The sequence below is a fragment of the Harmonia axyridis genome, chromosome 1, assembly GCF_914767665.1.
Source record: "Harmonia axyridis chromosome 1, icHarAxyr1.1, whole genome shotgun sequence".
Lineage (NCBI taxonomy): Eukaryota > Metazoa > Arthropoda > Insecta > Coleoptera > Coccinellidae > Harmonia > Harmonia axyridis.
Genome location: NC_059501.1, coordinates 815,729 through 842,659, shown reverse-complemented (window position 1 = coordinate 842,659; position 26,931 = coordinate 815,729). Strand labels below are relative to the sequence as shown.

Below are 26,931 nucleotides of genomic sequence, written 5' to 3'. Positions count from 1 at the left end.
AAACCGACGTCCCAGATGTCCAAACGCCTCCTCTCAAGACTACGGGCTCGCTCTCGCTCCCCCATCTACGTCGCCAGCGAGGACGTCTTCCCGACGACGCCCCAAGACGCAGGCGTCGCGACGTTCGGGGATAAACCTCCGCGCGACCACCTTCCAGTCGAACCGCGAATCGCGACGGAAGAAGAGGTTGTGTTGACGTCCTCCGCGTCCCGACGGCCACCGCTTCAACCTGCGACGACGTGCGAAGACGCCTGCGAGATGTCCAGGGTGAGTAGCCTAGGTCCAGCTAAAATTCGTCTCCATTTTGTCCCCTTCGAAGAGGAAATGGGGATGGGGTACCCCATGGGTCGGTTTTTGGGACGTTCTTTTTTAAATCCACTTCGTGATATGCTTCGATTTCTACTTGAAACCGAAAATGGGGATGGGGAACCTCATGGGTCAGTTTCGGGGATGTTCTTCTTTAAGTCCATTTCGAGATGTGCTTCGATATCTACTTGATACCAAAAATGGGTAAGGGGTACCCCATGAGTCGGTTTTGTGGGCGATATTCTTCTTTTTGAGTAGGTAACATCGTCGAGTTAGACTGGAAGGGAAGACAATGAATTTCCTATGTGACGATTCATTTCTTTCAGAGTTTAGCATGGTTTAGATTGGGGGTTGCTTCAAAATTTGCATCACTCCTCTACTCATTGTGAAATTTACTATTCTGAAGTATTGAAATGTCGAAAAAAGTGTCGAGAATAAGTAAAAAGAACGCAAAATATGTAGCTATTATTTATTTTAATGCTTTCGAACAGAATAATCAGAAATGAAGGTCTTATTCACGTTGATATATCTAAATTACTTACTGCAACTTGGTACATATTATTTTTTTGTACCTCAAAAGAGTATGCTAGATAGAGATAGAGATGCTAGATAGTATCTTAAGATAATTCTGTGGCAAATTTGGAATCCTTTCATTCTGCCATACCTTGTAGAAGTTGTAGAACAGAAACGTTCAGCAATATCTCAGTTTCACACATATTTCATGGTTATATTTCATTTTCATATGTTTTGGTATGCTGAACTCTTCTGCTACAGATTTATCTATTTTCTGTAAAATTTATGATACAGAAAACAGTTCTGCTAACGATTCCAATAGAAATTCAGTGAATTAATTTTGAACTCGAGGAAGAATATCATTGCCTGATGCACAAATATTATAGATAACTGTTCTAAAACATATAGTATTGGACACTTTATCTGTTACCGAATATGTTACCAAAGCCCTCTCTATTAAAAAAGGAACTGAAAAAAATTCAATTCATTTTCTAGTATTGGTCTAGGAAAAAATACCAAGTAGGTACATATTTTCAAGAGTGTACCCTGAATCGATCATTTGGTAAAAGTAGTTATAGTTTTTTTGTCGCCAAGTTGACATATCACTCACCTAGAGTTTCAGCATCATCTGTCGTTTATTTACAGTTAGGTCATGTCGAATTTGTCATTATCACAAAATATCGAACAAAGAATTTGTTTTAATCAATAAAATGTTGTCAAGATTCGAGTTTTAGATCTTAGGGAAATAAATGCCTAAAATCGATTTAGAAAAAGTTTGGGGTTACCCATAGTTCAGTTCTTCAACCGACAGTTTTCTCTTTGAAGATGAAAGCATCGTTTACGATCAAAACTTGAAGTTTACATCCATTTTAGAAGCCGTAGAATCAGGTTCTGCTAAAAATCTGACAGTTTTGGAGCGTTGTTTGTTAACAAGCTATTCGCTATCCAACTACCAGTTAGAAATTCTGTAAAATTCGATGAAATGCAAGTATTGTAATCAACTCAATGATTTAGCATTTAACTTCTCGCTGTTATGTGTTATGTGTTTTTAATAATAGTTTGTCCTATACAAAAATCAGTGATTTCCTGGAAATTCTACGACGTTGCCAAATGTAAGAAAAATACGGAAAAAACTAGAATTTGTGCTAAAACTCCTGCAATCAATGTTTTTCAGAGTGAGGCCCTATTTTTCATGAAATTCTAATCCTCCATCAGATGCTTATATGCACAAAACGTGAATCCACTCCAGAGGTGAATCTGCTGTGAAGCATGTTTTCGATAATTATAATTGATCGATTAATCGCTGACCATTAAAAGAACTGTTTAAATGAAAAGAATAACCATACATATTTGTAATCGGCATCATTGTGATAATGGAGCTGAAAATTTCCACACTCTGTATTTTTAATGAATTCTCTTATCTCGAGAAGACTCTTGGAGCATGCCGTTGCTTCGTGAAGATATTGATATTTTGGATGCAGAACAAACATAATGATGCGTCTGACTATTTATGGAAATTGCTGATTTTGATTTATTTGTGCACCTAGAGTTTTGATGGGATTGATATCAAGGATTTATCGGTATATGGCGAAGTTATTTATTGCATGAACCCTGAAATATTTGAAACTGAAAAAAAATAAAGTTAATAATAAATGGAAAGATTTATTAGACTTACATCATAATTACGTCAGGGTACAAGAAAAATAAAACTAATAAATATACTCGGTAGTATACAGGGAAGGCAACCAGGGCCCCCCCAAGGGTCATCAACGCCCGCGTGCCGAAAATATTTTGGCGCCCCAAAAAGGGGGGAAGTGGAGAAAAACGTCGCAGGATAATCGGCAAAAAATGTTTCAGTTTTTGTTAGGAATTTATTTGTGGAAGGGTTAAAAAAACTATCAGCAACCTTTATTGAATGCTTTAAGAACTTTATGCTGTCAGTTGTTGCATAATACATATTTTAAATGTTTCATTATTTTATTCAAGCATTCGATCAAAACCGCATTTTATTTTAATTTTGTAATGAAACTGCAGAGTTTTCAAAACCTGAGCTTTATTCTTCTTTAAATTATTCATAATATTATATCAAAACATTAATATAATTATTAATAATTATTAAATATTATTCCATACTCCCAGCCATCTTCTACTTTGTTGAAGTCTAGCTTTTTTTTGCTCTCGAAATTTTGCACCAGAAGGTCGTTTTCTCTTATATGGCTCCTAGAATTTAAGAAAAACTTGATCCAAAATATGTAAGGACATTCACCCATGATTTACTTTGCGCCATCCCTTTGAGAATAACCCGTATGTTTTCATTTTTATGAATTTAAACCTTAAATCCGAGCCTTTAAACCTAAACGGAGTTAATATTAATAATAATAATAAGTTAAGACCGATCTGAAGCACATACCCTGTTCCTGTTATAATAATTAATTTTTGGCAAAGGTGAAATATAATTTTTTTAGAATGTCAAACGGCTACGAACATCAAATAAATAATACAGATCCAGGGTGCATATTAAAAAAAAATTAAGTATAATATGATGGTGGCCCCAGGTAACAAATTCAAAATATCAAAGTCGATTCAATTTTTTCAAGATTACAAACAATACTTCCCTATTTGAAGCAAATAAAAATAATAATATAGTATATAGGTATGGGCTAATTTAGGATGTGCACCATTTTAAACAGAAAAAAAAAATCGAATTTTATAGACTAATAGAAATGCTAATACTGTATGTGGATAGGTACTTACCATTTCATAAAATTTAATTTAATCACAACAAGAAACAGTAAAACAAACCACAATTACACAAAATACAAATCTTTCCAATTATCTGAGTATTTTAATTTTTTGCGTCTTGACCTCAACCCCTAAACGTTTCGAAACAAAATAACTATTCTTTGGATAGGTTTCTGCTGTTATAGCATAGCAAGCAGATTTTGGTAGTTTCAGAAATTCTCTGTAACATGTAGTATTTTTCCTACAGATGGTGGCGAAAGTTTCAGTAATTCCTCTGGCTAAAAGCTATAGCTTCGGTATTTATGATTGTTTATGTGTACCATATGCGTTTTAGTGATGATGGTCTTTCGGATTTTCATGCGGTCTATAAGAGATTTTGGCGCCCCTTCAGAGTGGCGCCCGCGTGCGGTGCACGCGTTGAACGCGCGGTTGCGGGGGCCCTGAAGGCAACAGTCGATGTTGGGTACCTATGGTCTATGGAAAATGGAAGGTGCGATTTTGATGAAAATTTGGCTTTTTGGGGGGGAACTACTGCTCTATCGATCTGTCATATTTTCAGCGCTGCAATGTTGCCCCTTATAAAAAAAGGTACTTCGACAATTTCAGATGCAGCACCCTGTATATTATTACTTTTTTCTGTTTGCCGTAGCCTCTTGATTATTTATCTATTAACTTTCTTGTTCCTATCTCTAGCAGCTTTCGAGTAATTGATTGATTCACTTTAGCTTTTGTGAAAAACATAGTTTCAATTAAATATTCATCACTTTAATAATTTGAATCCTAAAAAGCTGAAATTGCGAATTACCCGTGTAACAATTATGTGTAATAAAATACGTCCCTAATCATACAGGGTTGTTCAAAATCACAGACTTCAATGAGACATAGTAAAATGATGAAAAGTGTGTTTTTTCAATTGGAATGAAGCGTTCAAGATGTTTTAGATTGATATAGTAGTGCTTCTCACCCAAGAAACCAAATCGTACTTTGCGTTCTCCGTAAAAGTCTAGGTATCTACCATCAACCGTGGCCCACCCTGTATGACACAATTATCAAATGTGTTGAAAATATAGATGGAGATATGTCATTTCCAGTAAGCAAATTTTGTCCCCAACATGAATTATTGAATTTGGCAAGAAGCGTGTGGAAATGAAAACATATCAGTGATACAATATTTCACTCAATTCACGAGTTTTTCCACAAAAAAACACTTCTTATGTCCCATAGTGAATCAATGTTTCATATTAACTCGAAATATATTGAAAAAAAACCTAAATACATCAGAAATTCAGAAAACAAACTTCAAGCGTGCCAAACGACTTGAAACAACCGATGACACCAGGAGAGCGAAAGATGCCAAACCTTGGATTTCAGGTAGATACAGAAAATAATAAATATTCTGCTTATTATAAATTCGACAATTAGGAAAATATCTGATTCCAAATATTCAAATTTGCATATTTAATCGGATAACACTCAAATAAATATATTTCATTCAATATAATATACACTCCTAACGATATAGTAAAATTGTGGATTTGAAATTATATCACAATCCGACAACGTAATCTAACCATGTTGAGGACATGTAAAAATTGAATATACTTCCTCTATCTATGTTTATTACTCTTGGAAATATTGAATTCCATTAGATTTTATGGTAGGAATTTTTTTCATTTTCTTTTTCAAAAAAACTTATCCACCAAATTTTTTGAGCCTCAAGTGGGTCGAAATGTAAGGTGTACCTAATATTACGAATTTTTATCGTGTTGTTTCGTTCCTAGGAAATCAAGGTGAAAACAATTCCTCCTAAATCACAAAATCGATATACTCATTAGCATAACGTGAAAAAATATCTCACTCTATTTTTACAACACAATTCTAGATCGATAAAGAGTAGTTATTTCCCTATATATTATGCAACTAAAATTCTCGTCACCTGAGAAGGTCCAAATTTTGACAACAGCATTACGTGATGTTTACATCGTCTGGAGATACTTTTGATGAGGTATTTTATCGTGCCAGGAATCTCGATACAGATTCAAATCATCGGATTCTCCATTCACATGGACTTTGAACGTCGGGAATCTACGTGATATTTATACGGGCTGATTCAATTGCAAACAGAGTGATCAGAAAAGGGATTACCAGACAATTGATAGTGAAATAATAAGTATAAGGGAAAATTTCACTCAAAACTTTCATATTTACTGTTTTATTAACTTGGACGATTCTCACTTCATTTGTATTGGTGTCAAATTGACATCTGGTTTTAGTAGTTTTCTCAGAGTAATGAACATAGATAGAGGGAGCATATGTCATTTTCAGTAAGCAAATTTTGCCCCCAACATGAACTATCAAATTTGACAGGAAGCGCGCTAAAATGAAAACATACGAGTAATACGATATTACACTCAATGTTTCATATTAACTCAAAATATATTGAAACAAATACCTAAATATATCAGGAAGTCAGAAAACAAATTTTAAGCGCGCCCAACGACGTGAAACAACCGATGACACTAGGAGCGCAAAAGTTGCCAAACCTAGGATTTCAGCAGGTAGATACAGATAATAATAAATATTCTGCTTATTATAAATTCGACAATTAGGAAAAATATCAGATTCAAAATATTCAAGTTTGCATATTCAATCGGGAATCACTCAAATAAATATATTTCATTCAATATAATATACATTCATAACGATGTAGTAAAATTATGAATTTGAAAATATATCACAATCCGATAACTTAATATAACCATGTTGGAAACATGTGAAAATTGCGTTTACTCCCTCCATCTATGTTTATCACTCTATGGATTACATTTATTCATTGCTTGGATACAGAATAGAACTTGAATGAGATTTTCAGAAGAATTGAACCTCCATCTAACATTTTGTTTTGTCAATAATTTAAAAAATGACTATTCGATCAAACTAAAATTTGAAAAATCAAATGCAAAATAGTGGAAAGAATATTGATGCGAAATTTTATGAAGATTTTATCATTGGGCGATACATTTCTTTAAATTTGTATATAAGAGAAACTATTAGACTAAAATGTTGGGCCTATATAACGTTGAAATGGTATATTTGAAATGTTTGACTCTATTAAAATAGTTTGGAGGTCTGATACAAATTAGAACAAGTGCGTTAAAATTTCTTTCTTCCCTTTTTTTGTGATTTTGCCATAACATCCACAGTATTGCACATGCTATATAAACGGTAAACTTTTTTCATCATTCAACCACGTGCAAAGTATTGCATCAACATCCAAAGGTTACTGAATGGAAGACACAACAACATTCACTCCTTCCTGCATAATCATACTTCTTGTAACTGGGACAGACATAAAGATAGCTGAATGAACGACCAAAAAAAAATCCTACGTGCACTGTCTGAGACCCAGACGTTCAAATTCCAAGTTTGTTGAAGAATTCCTGATGAGACATCAACACAGTGAGTGATATGTTTATACGCACATCGATTTGGCCTCTTTTTTTTGTCTTGGAAGTCGAGTTGGTGACTTTCCTTAATGTCTATGAAAAGATTCTTTTTAGGAAAAAAGTAAAATGCAAAATATTAATTTTTTAATTCATCCAGGTTAATTGTATTGACTCTAAAGTAGGAATATACAGGATGGGCCACGGTCGATGGTTCCCTAGACTTCTACGGAGAATGGAAGGTACGATTTTATTAAATATTTGGTTTCTTGAGTGGCAACCACTGCTCAATATTTCTAAAATATTTTCAGCGCTGCAGTGTTGCTACTTATATAAAAAAAGTACTAACAACTTCGATATTTCAAATAGAACACCCTGTATATTATAACTTTTTTCGATTTGCCGTAGCCTCTTGATTATGGGGCCATATACAGGCTATCAATGAATGGGTGCGACAAACTTCAGGTGGTGATTCTACATGACGAAATGATGACAGTTTTGTTTTTCTCAAAAAAATAATTATTTATTTGCGAACTGTTTGGAGAACGAGCGTTCAAAGTCATATCAATTTCTTCGAAAAAAAAATAAGACAATTGTTTGTTGATTTATAACTATAGAACTGCTATCAAAGTATTTTTAAACGAGTTTGATAAGACAATGAGAAGAAAAATTGTAATGAAGGATATTTTGATATAGATTCATGATATGTTGTAACATACTTTAAAATAAATATGATTGTTATTCTCATTGAATTCGATTTAAGACAGATTTTTCGTTGGATATTTTATCCATTGTAAAAACAGCAGAAATACTTATTAGATGAACAGACAAAATGGACCATTGTGGGACTAGTTTTTTTCACCTCCAGTTTAATGGATTTTAAAAACAACGTGAACTTAATAGCTTGTTGCGCGCTACTGCAAACACTAGCGTAATTCTGGCAACTAATATCACACTGTCAGTTAGGTACATCTAGTGAGCTGAAGTTGAAGACCTGAAACGAATTTCGACGATAACCTTCATTTCGGCTTTTTAAAGTATTAATTCACAATACGTTTTTGATTGAATAATATCAATTTGAATTGGAATTGTTGATGCTGAATCAGTTATCTATATTTCTTAGAAATCGATCTCATGGACAAGTTAACGCTCTAACACAATCTGATCTTTAGAAGATCAATAGGACCATGGACTCTAATTTTTCACTAATGATGCCCTTCATTATGTTACCAGCTCAACTTAGTAATAATATTTAACATCAAGGTTCACAACAACCAGATAAATATAATAAATTGACCATCTGAGTCGGTCAATAGAGACTACAGAGAGACAAATCAAACAAGCTATGTACCTAGTAGATCAGGTGATCGAAGTTATTCAAAGAAAAACAAGCACCAGAGGGCTATGGACTTTTCAAGGCGGGGTTAAATTTATCATAATATTATGGATATTTCCTTTTATGTTGCTTCGAAATGTGGAAAGATATCAGTGGTATCATTTTGTTTATTATATTGATTATTGAATTTTATGAAAAATTGTATGAATTGACATTGTGAAATTTCTGTAACAGAAATCTGATATTAGGTCGAAACGGTTTTTCTTGAGAAAATTCATTTTTTACAGGGTATCCCTAATTTTTTTTTTCTCACTGCACCTTCCTTTCACGAGATATTCAACTCAAGTTTGGCGGAAATATTCCAACTTGAAGTTTGCATCATGTGATATGCTTATTCTGAATGCAAGGGTGATATTTTTTCTGGAATAGTGCCCGATCTTTGCTCTAGAACTTTTTTTTGGTAAGTCACTGGTATTTTAGAAAAATTAAAAAAGAAGCTTTGGTCCATTAGGTACTACACTTTTTGGTTTCTTGGAGTTTTGTCGTATCTATCGTACCGATTTCGAGAAAAAAATTTCAAACCAAGAAGATCTTTTAGAAAAGAAAGGAAGAACTATCTTAAATTGACACTTTCAAATAACCTCCTAAAAAAGTCCGAAGGTATCAAATCAGGAACTCTTGGAGGCCATTCAATAGGACCTCTTCTTCCAATTCAATTCTCGGGAAAATAACCATTTGAAAATTCTTGCACAGGAATGGTGAATCTTCTTCTGTCAGCTTCTATCTATTCGCAAATGTGATAATGTGATGGAATTATCATGTGGGGCAATAGCTCTGACATCATAAAAATTTTTGTTATTCAGAAGAGAGCCTTGAGAACCATGCTCGGTTTATCCGCCAAAACATCTTGTCGAGGGCATTTCAAAAGCCAAGGAATCCTAACAACCACGGGACTTTATATCTTCAAATGTATCCTTTTCCTGAAGAAATATGATCACTACTTCGAGGGCTATAGAAATCTGAATAATACACGACGAATTTTTCCTTTCCATTTTCCCATGTGCTCTCTTGTGTTAACTCAAAAAAATGTTGAATATATGTGCCTCAAATTCTTCAATAAGCTACCAAAAAAATTGCAAACGTTATCTGATTTCAGAGAGTTTAAGAATGCTACTCGAAAGCTACTACTGAACCTTGAACCGTACTCTATAAGTGAGTACCTGGATAACGACCTCCATATTTGAGACTTAGTTCTGTAATTTTTTTTTTCTGTTTCATCCTTAAGGTCTTTTTGTACTTTGACTTGTTTTCTATTCGGAATGTACTTTGATTATGAAAAATAAATCGTGTTTGTAAATCCCATCGCGAATCGCAGACCACCACACAGCATCATCCATGAAAACAATTTTGCTCTCGTGTCGTTTCTATCTCATCATAGATGATCGAAAGTTTAACGAACCCGGTCTAAGCTGGTTTATCGCTTTATCACAACAAACGCTATACGCACTAAGAAGTTTTGCGTGGATCGAAACGTCGTTTGTTATTCATTAACTCTCTGGCGTAGATCTAAACAAACAAACAGGACGGAGACATTGTTTCCACTGGATGAACATTTTGCAAATTTATACGAACTTTTTGCATTCTTATTTTCAACGCCATATACAGAGTGTATCTGTATAACACCGAAAAAATGTAAGGGGTGATTCTGTGATGAAAATTAAGGTGGGTATTTGGTATACAATTTTTTGAAAAACCTCCCTCCTCAAAAGTTACACCACTTCGAAAATTAACAAAAAAAAATTTTTGCGAAACTGTGTGAACATTTCGAATATAACTTTTTTTTTTTTTGAAAGGAACATTCCGTATACAGGGTGTTTCATTGGTAAATGTACATACGTTAAACTGAGGTACAGCTACCCTAGACGAGTTCAAAAAACCTATATATGATAGGTCTAATCTTCCCCATAGCCGAGATACAGGGTGGTTTATGAAATCACCAATATTTCAATTCCTTATAACTTTTGAACCACGCAATATATTTGATTGAAATTTGAAACGCATAATTCACTTCATTAGCTCCATCGATTAATCTTTGAACTAATTAAAGATCCGTATTACAAAAATATGGCACTTTTCACAAGCTGAGATTCAACACCTTGTATAGTGGAATATTGGAATCTGATGAGAATATTCGTAAAGAGTAGAAATTTCTCAATGGGGATCAGTAGATTTTAATGTCATGCATGTCATTCAACTCATCGAAAATTTCGACCAAAAATTTAGTTCTTCCTCCTTGCGAGAATTTTGAAATTTTATATTTTGGAAATCTTGGGGGGTTATTACCCCCATTTCTACGCCCATGATCTCGTGTCACACATGGCCGTCGTATGAAATCAGAATTGCTTCTATCGAGAATGCCTAAAGATGAACATAATACTCACTATACACAAATCTGGAAGTACAAACCTGAAGTTGGAGAAACCAGCGACCAAGTTCTCCAGATTTTCCCCTACGATAGGGCTCTGGGCACGTGGGGGCGACGGTGCCTGGCGGCGGCAGGTGCGTGTCCAAATCTTCGGGACATTGCTCTCTATTTGGGACGGTGCCCAGATCCATGAAGACGATACCCATAATTCGTCTCCGAAAAAGTCTTTACGATCGTCGTAATATCTAGGTTTGTGGGTTTTGAGGGATGGAACTGAGATTATAGAATTCGGTTGGCTCTGTTCGTTCGACTCTAATGTTTTGGGGTTACTCGGAAGGCAGTGGTGTTCCACAAGGGTACGTTATTGGACCTCCTGAACCCGTTTTTTTGCGGTGGAGGTATTCATTGCTTGTTAGAAAATAAAACAGAGTGGACTGTACGAGGTGTCCCAAATTCGATGCTCACTGGAAGCATCTCGTCTTGAGAACTATAAGACTTAGAGAAAAAATCTTCAAGGATTCCCGATCTCTTTTTTCGAAATATTAAGGCACCAGAAAGCAGATCGTGGATATTTTGATTCGTTCTCGGGTTAAAGGGCCTTTCTGGAAAATGACTATTTCAAATATTTCGCTATATGTAGCGAAATATTGTACAGAGACGTCATCTAACCCGAGAAGCGAAAAAAGTTTTGCATTCACTGTCTTTTTCCGGAATAAGGTTATTTCGAATTAATCACCCTGCATATTTTTTGCCTTTTGAAATCCTTAATAGTTTTATTGTTGTTTCCTATAACGATCTGAAAAATCTGTATATTTTATTTGCCGACAGGTCAATTCAGTAAAAAAGCTGATGGTGTGCTGCAGGGGTCTATTCGAAGACCCACAATATTCATTCCATACAATTCTATCTAGGCTAGGAAACTATAACTGACCAGATATTATCCACTCTACTGGGTGAAAGTTATATCAGTTAATAAAGCCCGAAACTAGAAGATTTCATCCTTTTTGTAGGATCTATGGAGAAAATTGATATAGATACAAACCTACTAATTGGATTTCTCGTGATTAGACCATCAAAAAAGGTGGCTTAGGAATTAGGACTAATTTTAATCCAACACAAACATGTCACATTTTACTGAACATTTTCTATACAATTTTGTGAGTTTGGCAACATTTAATAAAGGACTAAGGAACTAAGATCCCAAAGTGACTTTCTACCTTATTAATAATTCCTTTAGTTAGTACTTTCTATACGATAGTTTGAACTCAGCGGAAAGTAAAAACTGTAGATTTCGATTAAAACATTCTTGGGTTGTGCTTTTTGTAGAGGGAACTATTTTATAATGAAAATTCCTTAGAAGAGAGTTTTTTGCCCTTGTTGAGAGTGCTGGTATTCCACAAGGGCACGTTATTAATTCCCAAATTTTCCTACACATAACCTATCGAACCGAACACAGCTGATTATTATGAAACAAATAAGTTAAAAGTTGATATATCATCGGGCAGTGCCATGACATATCTTGTTTTTTTCTGATAAGGCCTATTTTCGTTCTCTTTATGCAATTTTTTATCACGATTTGGTTCAGCGCTCGTGAAAAATACATACTGATTTTTTATCGTGCTTTTTTCAATTAATCACGATAGAAGTGAAAGACATCAATGGATTGCGTCCTAATTGTTATCTTGTTTTTGTTGCAGCCATTGACGAGCTCTAGGAAACCAGAGCCGAAGAAGCCCAGTATGGCGGAGAAGAAGAGGTTGCCTGGGTTTCGGCCAAAATCCAGGGCAGAAGTGAGTAGATTTTTTTTCAATTTATGAATGAATTCACCAAGTGATTTTCCAATAAGAGTTTTCATATTGAATAGTCAGTAACCTGGCCCGTCTTGTTGAAAAATAGTTATTAGGTGTACAACTTTGTTTCCGCCGTTTCGCAATAGATGGCTGTAACGGTAAGTAGTATCGAAAAAAATTGATCGTAGATGTCATTTTCTGCTTCTATATGAAGAAATCTGCGGCTGAGGCTCATCGAATGCTCTCAAATACATATGGTGAGGCCGCAATTAGTTGAAGAACGTGTCGAGAGTGGTTTCAACGCTTTAAGAACTGTGATTTTGACGTCAAAGATCAGCATGGCGGTGAAAGAGAAAAGGTTTTGGAAGATTGGCAGAATTGAAGGCATTACTTGATCAAGACTCGTGTCAAACGCAACAAGAATTGGCAGGATTATTGGGATAGATACAATGAGCCGTTTAAAAACTCCTGAAAGTCATGGGAATGATTAAGAAACAAGAAAATTGAGTGCTGTACGAGTTGAAACCGAGAGATATGATCGGCGTTTGTTTGCATGTAAACATCTGCTTGCAAAGCAAAGAAGGAAGGGATTTCTGCATCGCATTGTGACTGGAGACGAAAAATGGGTTCATTACGATAATCTCAAGCGCAGAAAATCATGGCGATATCCTGGCCATGCCTCCACGTCGACGGCCAAACCGAATATTCACGGTTCCAAGGTCATGCTCGGTATTTGGTGGAACCAGTTCGGCGTTGTGTATTATCTGTTGTTAAAACCGACTGAAACAATCACAGGCAATCGTTATCGAACACAATTAATGCGTTTGAGTCGTTTATTGAAAGACAAACGGACGCAATACAACGAGAGATGTGATGAAGGGATTTTACAGTGTGACAATGCTCGATCCCATGTTGAGAAAGTGGTCAAGACATACTAAGGAACGCTGAAATGGAAAGACCAACCCTACCCGCCGTAATTTCCAGACGTTGCTCCCTAGGACTATCACTTGTTTTGATCAATGGCACACTGCCTGGCTGATCAGCATTTCCGGTCTTATGATGAAGTAAAAAATTGGATCGATTCGTGGATCACTTCAAAAGATAATAAATTTTTTCAACGTGGGATTCGTACCCTGCCTGGGAAAAAGTAGTGGTCAGTGATAGACTTTGAATCATGAATGTATAACCAGAGTTTCACAATAAAGCCTCGAATTTCGAAAAAAAAAACGGCGGAAGCAAAGTTTTACGCCTATGTAGTAAAAAATGTTCTTTCGAATAATTCCAAAGTGCAAAATATACAATCGGAAGAATTTATTCTCATCGAATAAATCTAAGACGAAATGTTATCTTAGTTGGTTATTTTAGCACATTCCATCGAAAACGACGCAGTTTCTAGATAATCCCGAACCAGACGAAAAAATCTAACGATGCTTCTTTAGTAGATCGGAGATTCAATTAAATAATGCACTTTGCACCATGGGATCGCTTCGTGGTGACCCAAGATAGAGCGTTTTTCGAAAAAAACGGGGTATTCCTGGACCAAAGTCCACGGCTTCTGATCCCCATTTCCAAGAAACTAGATAGGGAACGTCGGAACAAACATGACTATTCTAGTGGTAAATATCTTTTATCTAATACGAAATAATCCCAAGGATAGGTCAGAATTAGAAATTGAGGATCATAGTTATTCGCTATTTCGGATGACAAATACGAACAGGATTATTTACGAAAATCCGATATCAACAAGCATGGAATACTCACGACAACATGTGTTACGTCACTCAATAAGACTCAGGCTTGATTCACACATGGCACGTTGAGTGCTATACCACTTTTTTTTCTTGTATGTACCAAGCTTCAATAGATGCGTGTCAAAATGCAGAACCTAGAGTTAAGTCTCGAGATATTAAAAGTCAATGATGCTACAGATGTTTTTTGAAAAAGTAATGGCTAGATAAGTAATATTCAGACTCTGATCCATCGATAACAACGGTCAAAAGGGGGTGTGCTTATTTTAAACGTGACCGAAGAAGAACCAACGACTATGGTCGACTGATTTCGGCAGTTGTTTCAGAAAACACATCGAAAATGTTTACGAAATGGTTTCGACTAAAGTTTTGAGTAAATTGAAGTTGCGCGAGATGGTGGTGCAAGTTGAATATATCAGAATACAGGATAAATTCTCTATTTGGCGTGAACATTTGTTCATGAGAAAAGTTTGCTCAAAAAGAGTTTCGCACTCGCTCATCGCTGAACAAAAGCATCAAAGAATTCCGAACATTAAGCGCTGTTGGGAGTTATTTAAGCGGAATGAATAGGATTTTTTGCATCGATAAGTGACAGTGAAGGAATATGGTTTCATCACTACACTTCTAAGTCAAGAAGAGGTTCTACCACATCAGCTGGCAAGGTTATGGCATTCGTATTTTGGGACTTGCATATTATATTGCTCATTGACTATCTTGAAAAAGGTGAAAACATATTGGTCTTGGATATGATTGCAGGAATTAGTTAGAAAGGTTTCAATGTAATATTTCGACTTTGTTTTTTCGCAGGCCAGCAGTTTGGGCTCAAGCAGCAGGTCAGACGGTGGTCGTCTTAGGGGGGACGGTGGTGGAGGAAGCAGCGATGATGACACCTTCAACAGAGAGAACCTAGACCTGAGGATAAAGTTGCAAGAGGAGGCGTCCCTCTATAAGCGCAGGCTGGACCAATACAGACAAGCGCAGTCTAATCAAGCATCTCTCATCAGCCGACTACAAGCTAAGGTGAACAACCAAGTACCCACTATCCAAAGTGAACCTATATAAAAACTGTAGGGATAAATTTTGATGGCCTAGCCCTTTTGGATCTAAAAAAGACCGGGAAAGTTTCTTGCACCAGAATACCTACTGGAATACTGAATTTGATTGTAAAAAGGATACATTCTACAACAATTTCTGAAAAAATATTCACCATTGAATCAAAAATACACATAACATTGCTATCGTTTAACTTAGGGTGGAGCTTTGATTTCACTGTGAATGATTTTGTAGGTTCTCCAGTATAAGAAGAGATGTTCAGAACTAGAAGCTCAGATGGCGAACAACATATACCCGACTGATCAGCTGACACCACCCACGAGTCGATCAGGCATTAGTGCTCCAGGACCAAGCAGTGCCCTAGAGCAGGCCCAGATGCATCTTCGAGAAAGCAGAGAGGAGAGAATATCAGATTTGGATACTGCTCTTAGACGGCTTGAGGAAGAACGAAGGAGGTAGGTTCCTTAACAGATTTTGAAATTTATTTTGAGACACTCTTGGGTGCAGCTAGTTTTTAAGATAGAGGGCCATGAAACCTAATCTAACTGTCGTTTCCAGGTGCGAGACCTTGATGAAACTAAACGGCACTCTCAGGGACCAACTGGAAGAGTCCCACCAGACCAACGAGGCCCTCACTGTCGACCTCCAGAAGCTCACGAACGACTGGGAGGTACTACGCGAAGAGATGCTGATCAAGGAAGAAGAGTGGAGGGAAGAGGAGCAGACCTTCAACGACTACTACAGTTCTGAGCACAACAAGCTGCTGAACCTGTGGCGTGACGTGGTGGCCGTGAAGAGGATGTTCACGGACGTGCAGACGGACACGGAGAGGGACCTGAAGAAGCTGAGGAGCGAGGTCGAGGTGGTGGGGAGAGACGTTGCCTCCGCCTGCGACAGGATCGAGACCAAGGTGGACTGCAAGACTGTTTTCGTAAGTTTATCGTGATATTTTATTTGTTGACAGCTTCCCAGCAACGTCTGGTGCGTTGAGTTTATGAAAGTATTTTGTTGAACATACCTTGACAATCTCAGGTCCTAGTTTATTTACTAGATTATTTGAGGCAATGCAATCAATTCTTATCGGTGATAATCACAAAAAAGTTCAAGGGACATCTGCTAAGGTGTATATAACTCCCACCCGTAAACTATCATTGTAAAATTGAATTTTAATTGATTGTATTGGGTATTTAACCCAAAAATATTCAATATTCAATGCTGAAAAAAACAGATGTTTAATGTTGTATTTTTTGTATGTAGATTTTTGTCAGCCAGTCACATGGTCGTGAGTCGAAAGCCTTCTTATAATCAAAATATGTCTGTGTATTTCGAAGGCTTGTTTTCATATGATGGAATCAAATACTAGCTGTTCTTTCGATCCAATTGCTTTCTTGGAATATCCTTTCTGTTGTGTAGTCATATTATCAAATCACCTTTTGCAGGACCAAGAGAGGTACCAACAAGAACAGGCTGCTTCCAAACTGAGAGAGGAGATCGAAGATCTGAAACTGCAGAACGACTCGTTCAGGGCCGAAATCGACCTGAAAGAGGAGAGGATGCAAGAGCTGCTCAAAGACGTGCAGATGTTGGAAGGACGTTGCACTGACATGGATCAGGGCGTGTCGCAAGTGGGCAAGATGCAGGAGGAGATCGACATCCTTCAGAGCGCCCTCAGAGACATCGCTCACGCCCTTATCCAGGACGCTGAAGTTGTGGAACCGGAACTGCTGATGTCTTCGCATATTCACCTCAGCGGCTCGACATCTGTGCCTCAGAAGTGAGTAGGAAGATTTTTTCATTTCTTGATTGGGAAGTTCTTCTACCTGTAACTTTGACTGCAACTTTTCATTATTCTATTCAAAAAAGAATTGCCAACTTTGAATGTGAAACAATTCAAGCAATAAAAGGAATCTTCTTCATTATCGAATTACACCGAGTCTATTTTCCTGTTGTTTTTTTTGTAATTTATATTCTTAACTTTATTTTTTTATTCAAGTAGTAATCTTTTGCAGATTTATCGAATTTATGATTTTTTTTATGGCTTAGTGAGAATATCGATGCTAGACTTGGCCTTATCCAGGTGATTTAATATTATCATTATCATTATCAAAATATGCTTTTTACATTATGAAACGAACATAATTCACTGTGAGATTATATTGGTCTATTAGTTTAATTGATCTACCGGATTTTTTGATCTGTCAGCTATATTGATAGATCAGTCCTATTGATCCAGCTGTCGGATATGTAGAACTACCAGCTTGGTAGAATAGCAGGCTCACTTATAATGAAATGTTTTTGTGATTTGCTCAGATCTCCAAAAAGAACGGCTCATGGCGTGGCGTCTAGTGCTGCTTTCGCTGAAAGTACCATTTCAGCGGTTCAGGCAGCCTTACACAAGTACCAATCATTTATACACGGACTACAGGTACCGATAGCAAACATTTGAGCTTAACCAATCATTACAAAATGATTGATCGATTTGGAATGCAGTTTGGACTTACGCACAGTTGTAGTTGCACATTAGAGACGAGGAGTCCAAAATTTAGTTTTTCAAGTAGTCCCACTCGTTTAGAATCGAGTTTGAGCAGATCTTCAGATGGAAAAGAAGATTGAACGCACTTGCACTGAATATATTTATCGCACTGGACACATTAGTGAAACACTACCAGGAAATATTAAATATACTTTTTCGAAACCATTCACTTTTGAATATGAAAAAACCTCCTGTAGAATATTTGAACGAAAAACAATCCCTTTACCACTCAACTACTTTCTTCTTTCAGTGCCTCTTCTTGTAGAGATTGGTGACAACCATGGTCAATAGAAAGTTGAGCAAAAAAATTGAATCTTCGAAAATTTTGGAGAAAGTTCAATAACTTTTCTTGTTTGCATGACGACCAAGCCTTCAAACCATCCTTCCATCCATTTTATTACAGTTTCTTTCCAGTATTTCACCAATTAAGCCAGCATCTACCTGATTTCAAATTTTTGTCGTAACCTGCATTTTAGACTGTAGTTTTTATAGAGCCCTATAGTCTTCACATCAGATCTCACCCTATCTTGCTTTTCAAGGTGAAACTCCAATCAAATAAGGAGCAACTTGTCCTAGTCCGCAAACAGTACGAGAACTCGGAGGAGAACGTGCAAGAACTAGAGAAGAGGGCTAAGGAACTGGTCGCTCAGCTCGATGCTAGTCGAGCTCAATGTTCCCAACTTGCCCAGGATAGGGAGATACTCCAGAAGTCCCTGGAGACGGTCAAGCTCGACAAAAACGCATTGGACAAGACGAGGATCGAGCTTGGTGCATCTCTCGAGAACCTCAGCAACGACTATAAGAAGGTAGGTTCATTATTCATATTTTTATATCAAAATGATACTAATCTTCATTCATCGTCTACAACTCTCCGTGTTTCTAACTTTTGCAGCTCCAGAAGACGGCCCAAATCCTCCAAAAAGAGTCGGAGAACCTTCAGGACGAAAAGGTCTTCTTGCAGTCGGAGATCGACAGACTGAACCAAAACATCGACCTTGGCGAGATGAACATCAGATCGGAGGAGGACAGAAGCAGCAGACTGAGAGAGGAGCTGTTGACTGTGAGGGAGGAACTTAATAAGCTCTATCTCTCTCATGACATGCTGGAGCAGCAGAAGCTGGAGGCTGACATCCTTATCTCGTCTCTGGAAAAAACCAAAGGTAAGTAAAATCGCCATCAAAATCAATTGATTGGACCTCAGCCTTTCTGTGGGCTTGGAAAAGACTAATATAACACAGCGGTTCAACTATGCAAATGTCTTTGGCTGACTGGCCTGAAAACCATATGGAAAGTCATCTTGGATACTCACGTGGTAACAGCCAAGGCTCATAAGGTTGTTGTCGGTTTTGTCAACATGGTCTCCTTGATTTTGTATGAATGGGTAGGGTTAAGAACAAAATATCCATGTGGTCTCAAGGTTTTTACCAGAAAACCAGAGGGTGTTGACCTGGAGGTATTTCCTTGGTAGGAAGCATCCAATTTAGCAACCTCATATATATAATTCTTTTCTAGCCGACTATGAACTCCAACTAGATAGGCTGATGGGAGACAAATCTGAAGTTCACGATTCTTTATTGAAGAAACAAAATGTAGCGGCAATACTCGAGGCAGACAAGAACAAGTTACAGGAAGAGCTCAAGAAGGTATGTTTGCACTCTGGCTGAAAAGTGATGACTCAAATCTAAGTTGCAAATTCCACTTTTCTACCTTATAGATGCAAGATGAGAGAACGGCATTGCAGCTGCAATGCAACGATCATCAGAACGACATCCAGTCCTTGAGGAAAGAACTCCTTCAGGCAGAACAACAAAGGCTCGATCTGGAATCAGATAGAGTGTCTTTGACGGAGAAGTGCAAGTTCTTGGAGATGGACAAAGGGAAGGTGAGTCTATTACCCTCAAATTCTAATTTTTGCCTAATCCGGTGGGTTTTCTCATAGATTGAAATGGAGTTGAACCAAGTCACGAGGGAGAGGAACGACCTCAGCAATCAGCTTACGGTTCTTGGAAGAAAAAAGGACGCCGTCAACGAAGAAGTGATGAGGTTGAAGCAGAAACTGGAACAGGCCAGCGAGACCAACGGCAGGGTCAACAGGAACCTGGAGGAATTGGTGAAGGAATGCGAAGAGAAGCAGGTGAGCAATTTGTTGGAGTGCAACACTAGCATTGGCATACATCAAAGCTTCCGACTTTCTGACTTCTATAGACCTTCACTCCAAATTTTCATTCAACCTAACTTAACCTCCTCAGTGTACCATGGATTCCATGGACAAAGAAATACAGCGTCTACAGGAGCTGCTGGCCTCTTCGCGATCGGAGAAGGAAGCCTTAGAAGCCGTCCTTTTCGACACTCAGACCAACCTGGAGGCCTGCGACGTCAAGAAATCAAACCTGGAGAAGGAGCTCCAGGAGCAGTTGGTCAAGCAGGAGCAGCTCAAGTCTCAGGCCAACCGCCTAGCCAAAGAGCTGGAGAGGTCGGAGAAGAAGTCTCTGGAGATGAAGACCAGCCTGAGCCAGCAGGCCGGAAACAAAGAGGCCGAGTTCAGACAGAACCTGGAGAGTTTGAAGCAGCAGAACGAGGAGAACGTGAGAAAGCTGACGGAGGAGAGGTAAGGGGAGGTTTTAATGTGTCGCGCTCGGTTTGGTCACGTAAGTTTTGCAGGGATAAGATCAGGAGGAACCTGGAGAAGAGGATGCAGCAGTCTTTGCAACAGTTGGGGAGCGAGAAAGACGCGGAGATTCAACAGCTTCTGGATAGGGTGGAGAGTCTGCAGAACCACATCGATACGTTGTGTCAGCAGCACGAGGAGTTGATGCTGAGGGCCGAGAATGACAAGCAGCAAGCTCTTCTTCTTGGTGAGTGCTTCAAACGTCAATTATTTTGTCGGGATAGTACCTTGCAGTTAAACCTAAAATATGACCAATTTTTTCGAAATTTATTTTACTTCCTTCAAGGTAGGTCGTTTTTGAAAAGATTTACTCATGATAAAGAACAATTTAATTTTCAAAATGTTTGTCCTTGCCGTGAATATTATTTTATCATCTATCGAATAACTATATTTTATCCTAAATTTTTTTGTCGTGGATTTCTCCGATATTTTTATAATTATTCTGCTATTCATGATGGAGACAAATCAATCTAGCCGTCTAGAATTATAAATGATGAATAAGCCTACTATGTTTTAGATTTTGCTCACCATTTTAAGACATTACAAAACTAACTGAACTAAGATAATGGAGCGTTGTAAACAAATTTTTGAATCATGTTTTTACTAACTTCGCAATTTATAGACTATCGAAAATTCCTTTCAGCTGACCTTTTCCATAAGAGAATGTATTATCCCAAAACTTGCATTGGGTGGTTTCGCTTCTAAGATAAATTTTTCATTTGTTGCATGAAACAAACAGCAAACAGACTTCTATTCATTCCTTGAATATTTTGCACTTTTAAATCAATATTTGAATAGCATATTCTCGGTCATTTCCCAGAAAAAAGAATACGACAGTTTACTCTGAAGGTTATATTCATGTAATAACGTTCGTTGCGTTTAAATAAATGGTTACACAGCCTGTATATTTTCTATTCTAACTACGCAACGATCAACATAAATCATTGCGATTATAATCTCGGCAGAAAGCACTATTATTCCCAGAAAATTAGATAAACAATTTCAGTTTCCGATGCTTTCGCCGCAATAGAAATAAAGTATGATATCATATTAGGTAGTGAGGTGTTTTCTAGAAATAAATCCGAAATTTCCGATAATTTTTAGCGTCGGCAATAGCCAGTGTTAGTTTCGCTAAATTATCATACGATCGCGGAAATAAAGAGCATATAATCGTGAAGTGCTCTTCCTCTCAAAACCGTACAGGTGGTTCATAACTTCCTTAACCGCAAAATTGATTCAACGTCTCCGCTTTCTTCAGCTCACCACGATCATCAAGCCCTCCACGATCGTTACGAAGGAGTTCGTCGCGAACTGGAGGGAGAAAAAGAGACCTTGGAAAGGTTCAAGAGAGAGGCCAACAGTCGTCTGGAACAAGACAGGATCAACATCAACCAGCTGAAGGAAGAATTGAACAAGTACAAGACGAAACTCGAGGAAGCGAAGACCAGGACAGAAGAAGAGAAGATAAAGCTCGAACAGAGGATATCCGAGGTCACTCACGAGAAAGAAGTTTCTGTTGGAGAGGTAATAATGGCGTCAGCGTTCGTGGGGAATGGAAAATCATCCAGGTTTATTTTTTAGGCTGAAAATCTCAAGATTCAACTGAATCTGACCGAAAACAAGTGTAGCACCATCAACGACCAACTTCACGAGACCATCCGCAAGTTGAAGGAGGTTGAGAACCATTCTGACAGCTTGAGGAAGGAACTGACGGACGTTCGAAGACAGTTGGCTGACAGCACTTTCGAAAAAGAGAAGTACCACGCCACCAACAAAGATCTTAGGGACCACATCAAGAAGACTGAGAGCGAGAAGAGGGACCAGGCTAGACAGATTGAGGAATATTCCATCAAGATATCAAGTGAGTTTTTTTAATTTCGAAACTTTATATTGAATTATTTGACTTCAAGTATGTCGGAATTCCCATAACAAAAGTGGGAAAATGATAGAATAATTTTGTAACTCTCTCATTGTTTGTTCTCATTTGGTGTGCATTGTTTGAAGTTAAACCAACTTTTTCTCTCAAACTTATTTTCGATTTAGTTTTCTTGAGTGTGTTGCTAACATAAGATCCAATTTCTCTGAAATTCACCTTAGCTATTTTAGAATACTTATGAGTGTTGGGTTAGTACAATAATGAATCTTATTCCTAGGCCTCGAAGAAATGAAATCCTCCATCGAAACCGAACGCAACCGCTTCCAAAACCAGGTCAGAGACCTGGAGAAAGAACTGACCCAGTCCGACCACAGCATCCAGAGTCTGAAAGACGAGATCCAAAAAGCTCAGACGGCAGGCAACCAACAGCAGGCCGAAGAGAAGGAGCTGCAAGCCAGGCTCCTGAACGAGATGGAGGAACGAGAGAGGTCGCACCAGGAGGTCCTCCAGCTGAGGAAGCAGATATCGGAGCTGGAGAGGAACCTGGAGCACTGCCGGCAAGAGCTGAACAGGTCGTTGGCGCACACTGGTCACTTGGAGGAGCAGTGGCACGCCAGGGAGCAAGATTTACTAGTGCATCTGGAGGATAGTAGAGCTAGGGAGAAGAGGCTGGAGGACCAGAAGCACAACTTGGAAGTGTGTCTGGTGGATGCCACACAGCAGATTCAGGAGCTCAAGGTAGGGATCTTCTGTTGCGTTTTTTTTCAAGGATTTTTAGGAGTTGAGTTTGAGTACATCTTGAAAACATACAAATCATTTTAACAGGCTAAGCTGGGAGGCTCAGAGGGCAAAGTGAGAGCCTTGGAAAACCAACTGGCCCAGTTGGAAGGTAACAAGAGAGAAGTGGAACAGAAACTCAGTAGCGTAGTGATGACTTTGAGGAGGATAGCCGGTGTACAACTTGACGGCACTGTCACAATGCCCTATAGGCTTATGAGTCCATCTAGACGTTGGAGTCCAGCTAGATGTAAGTGGCTAATAAGTGAAGGAGCAATATGTATTAACTCATTTTTTTCAAACAGCTCACGATGACTCCAGAGACCTCATCGTCGATGTCGATCCGGAAGTTGTCAGAAAAGGTGTGAGGAACTTGATGCAACAGGTGGCTCACATTGAACGAGAGAGGGTAGGAATTTTAATCTTACATTATCTTTCAAACTGTAACGATGTTGATTTCAGGACGATTACAAGAACCAAGTGGACAACGTCAAGAAACAACTCAAGGAAGTCAGCGATAGCCAATCCAAGGGCGACAGCAAATTGACCAAGATAACTCAGAACATGAGGAGTCTTCAAGAGGAGAAGGGCAGCTTGGAGACCAGGCTCGGGCAGAAAACGGTCGAGTTACAGTCTCAGGTAAGACGAGATCTCATCTGGAATTGAAAGGATTTCGAGTAACTTTTTTTTACAGACTGAAGCGTTGAATAAAAAAACGGTGGAACTGAAGACGATGAGAGAGAAGATAGTTTCTTTGGAGCTGTCTGTAGGTAGTGGTCAAGCGGAGAAGCAACAATACGAGGAGAAACTGGAGAAAATGAAGCTCGCTCTCTCTCGTCTCGAGTCTGAGAAGAGAGGGCTACAAGACGAACTGACGAGGCTCGAGAACCGATCCACGAAACTGGAACTGCAGAGGATGTCGGCCGATGGGGACCTACAACGGCTTCAGATGATGCTGCAAGAAAAAGAAGTGGCGATTCAGGTGAGGAATCTCCACTATTGTGATTAGAATCGAGTAGTTTCGGTGTGACTTAGAATGACACTTCACTTAATGAGTCTCGGATCTAACCAATAAAAACACATTTTTTTCTCAAAAATTCGACTTTATTCTTCAATATAGCCACCAGTCCAGAGATACGCATGTAATTCAACTTTTCATTACCTTTTTTCTAGAAAGTTGTCTCACTTTTGATCGATATTAAGATGAATTTTCGTCAAACAGGAACAGAAACAATCAAATAAAACAAAATCACTTCATAGCCCACCATCAGTTGCTAAACACAATCTTACCTAAACTTTTTCAGAAATTACAAGAAAAATGCGAGTCTCAAGGCAGAGCCATGGCCAGCTTGGAAGAAAGGTGCGTGTCGTTAAAATCGACGATAGACCAGCTGAACCTGTCCTTGGAGAGGGCGGCCAACAGCGAGTCAGAAACCAAAGCAGAGATTCAAAAGTTGCAGAGGGACCTTTTGGAGGCTACTACCAGTTCGCAGACCGGTTCCGAGAAGCTCAAACAGGTAGGTGGTGGCATTCCACAGGGTTCACTCTTGAGAACTACTTTTTTACACTATCTATTGAATGGAAACGCATCGTAGTGGAATTGGTATTCATTGAAACTTATGTATAAAAGATATCACTTTCATCGCGGAGAACTTCAATTATACATTTCAATCTTCCAGTTCCAAAAATCATTGAGCACCTGCGAGAACGAAAGACGCCTGATCAACGAACGCTTTGAGGTTACCCAACAAAACCTCGCCGAACTGAGAAGGAACAACCAAATCCTCCAGGACCAAGTGTCCAGACTGAACCAAGAATTGGCCAATAACGAAGTCGTCAAATCCAGCCTGGAGTCCCAGCTCAGGTTGGCTCAATGGCCTTCTGAGACCGTTGGAGGCGGTAAAGAGGAAGAAGAACTCCACAGGCAGCTGCAGACCTGCCAGAAAGAAAGGAATGAGTACAGGGCAAAGCTGGACAGCTTGTCCTCGAAAATGAGGCATCTGGAGAACGAGAATCGCAACCTGGAGAGATCGAGCCTGTCCAAGTCGTTGGCCAGGACCAAGTCCTACGAGCTGCCGATGGAGAAGTACCAGATGGACAGCCAGCACAGCGAGACGGAGAAAGATAAGCACGAGCTAGAGAACAGGGAGCTGAGATCGAAGATTGCCAGGCTGGAGTCGGAGCTGACCGAAAAGGAGCTGGAGTTGAGCAGGTTGCGCAGCTTGCAGAGGTCTAGTCTGGACGGGAAGTTCGACAGGGCTGAGATCGAGAGATACAGGGCGGCTCAATTGCAGGCTGAGAGGCTGTTGGAGGCCAGGGAGCAGAGTTACAGGCAACAGGTGGCCAGGTTGGAGAACCAGGTGAGGTTATTGTTTTTATTAGTTCATAAACTGGGTCTTAAAATCGCTCTCTTAAATAGTACCTCGTTTTTAAGAAATACCCTGTATACAGCTGAGTCAGAATATCCCTCTTGCTGTTTTTTGTTGTTAAAATCATTCTTCTGTCCCCAGGTCAGCCTACTGAGGGACCAGCTGAACCAAGAGGTGAAACGCAGGCAGCAGTACGTGCTGCGAAGTACGCAGGCGGGCCGCGAGATGGCGCAACTCAGGCAAACCTTGGGGGACAGCTTGAAGACCGTGGCGCAAGACCCCTCCCTCGATTCCCTCCTCCTAGAACACGAGACCAAGAGGTTGGACCACTCCATAGCAGCGACCAGTCTACCTCCTTCCTTAGCACTGCCGACCTCTTCTTCCAGCGCCTACTTGAGGTCGCTAACACCGCAGCCAAAATAGAATTAGGTCTTCAATGTGATAATTCTACCGCCAGGAAGTGACTTTGGGAGGGTGGGGGTACCGTAAAGGGAGTGTGGGGGGACTTTGGGTAGTTTGATATTGTACTAGTGTTGTTTGATCACTGCCATTTCTGTTGGTAGGAAACCTAGGTTTTTTGTACGAAAAATATTAAAAAAGGTTTTTTGTAATTGGACACGATGAGCACCCCTGGAAAGGTTTGTACTTAGGAACAATTTTTCACTTTTATAATTTTCTAGTCACCATGAAGTGTTGGGTATCACCGCGTGGACAGAGTTTTCGAATCGAAGGAAAAACATTTATTTTTTTTTTTCAGCATTATGTTTTACTGATTTTTTCTTGGTATACATGAAAGCCGGTTTGGCCCTGTATATGTCGAATTAAAATCTATGATTGTTTCAGATGATTTAATTTTTTATTCGAATTCGTTGACTTTGTGATTTTTGTTATCTTGTATTGAGATTTTTATAGCTTCAATAAAAAATTTAGAGATTTATTGTTTCTTTTTGTCCAATTTTCAGATTTTCAACTGAAAAAAATCAAAACAGTTCAATAACAACAACTTACATAAATACAGCAGATTGAAAATGGTGACGAATAAAATAACTACTACCTAAACACCAAAAAAAAATTGTATTTTATTATTTCCACCATTCTAGTATTGGGTTTTAAGAATTTCATTGCGTTGTTGAAGCGTGTATCAATCCATTATTTTTATTAATGGCGCATTTTTAACTTGTCAAATGTCAAAAATATGACAGCTGTGAAAGTGACAGCTGCCCAGAAAACTTTTTATTTCAAATGAAACCTCTTATTGATGCAGTTTATATATGGTGAACGCTATATCAGGTTCTAATATTTAACCATTTGGAAAAAAAATTCCGAAACTTGACCAAGACAAATTTATCTTT

At 38.5% G+C, this 26,931-nt stretch overlaps 1 protein-coding gene across 1 annotated transcript; it reads left to right on the top strand.

The window, feature by feature from the left end:
* On the top strand, positions 1 to 26,431 carry LOC123671304 (rootletin). Its single transcript, XM_045605054.1, has 24 exons — positions 1 to 267; positions 12,463 to 12,555; positions 15,111 to 15,323; positions 15,591 to 15,811; positions 15,915 to 16,273; positions 16,770 to 17,130; positions 17,667 to 17,781; positions 18,429 to 18,695; positions 18,782 to 19,049; positions 19,402 to 19,532; positions 19,604 to 19,771; positions 19,829 to 20,023; positions 20,139 to 20,497; positions 20,551 to 20,744; positions 21,816 to 22,081; positions 22,139 to 22,418; positions 22,711 to 23,171; positions 23,259 to 23,460; positions 23,516 to 23,619; positions 23,673 to 23,849; positions 23,905 to 24,192; positions 24,515 to 24,727; positions 24,890 to 25,570; positions 25,721 to 26,431. Exons 1-24 carry the CDS (start codon positions 16 to 18, stop codon positions 26,000 to 26,002), a joined length of 6,150 nt encoding a protein of 2,049 aa, XP_045461010.1. The 5' UTR covers positions 1 to 15; the 3' UTR covers positions 26,003 to 26,431.
* Positions 26,432 to 26,931: the final 500 nt, after the last annotated feature.

Bases quoted from the DNA above. Each gene is read 5' to 3' on its own strand.
- LOC123671304 (XM_045605054.1), top strand. From the start codon at position 16: ATGTCCAAACGCCTCCTCTCAAGACTACGGGCTCGCTCTCGCTCCCCC. The intron at 17,782-18,428 runs GTACCGATAGCA...TTGCTTTTCAAG, and splicing joins CATTTATACACGGACTACAG to GTGAAACTCCAATCAAATAA. The intron at 19,533-19,603 runs GTATGTTTGCAC...TCTACCTTATAG, and splicing joins TACAGGAAGAGCTCAAGAAG to ATGCAAGATGAGAGAACGGC.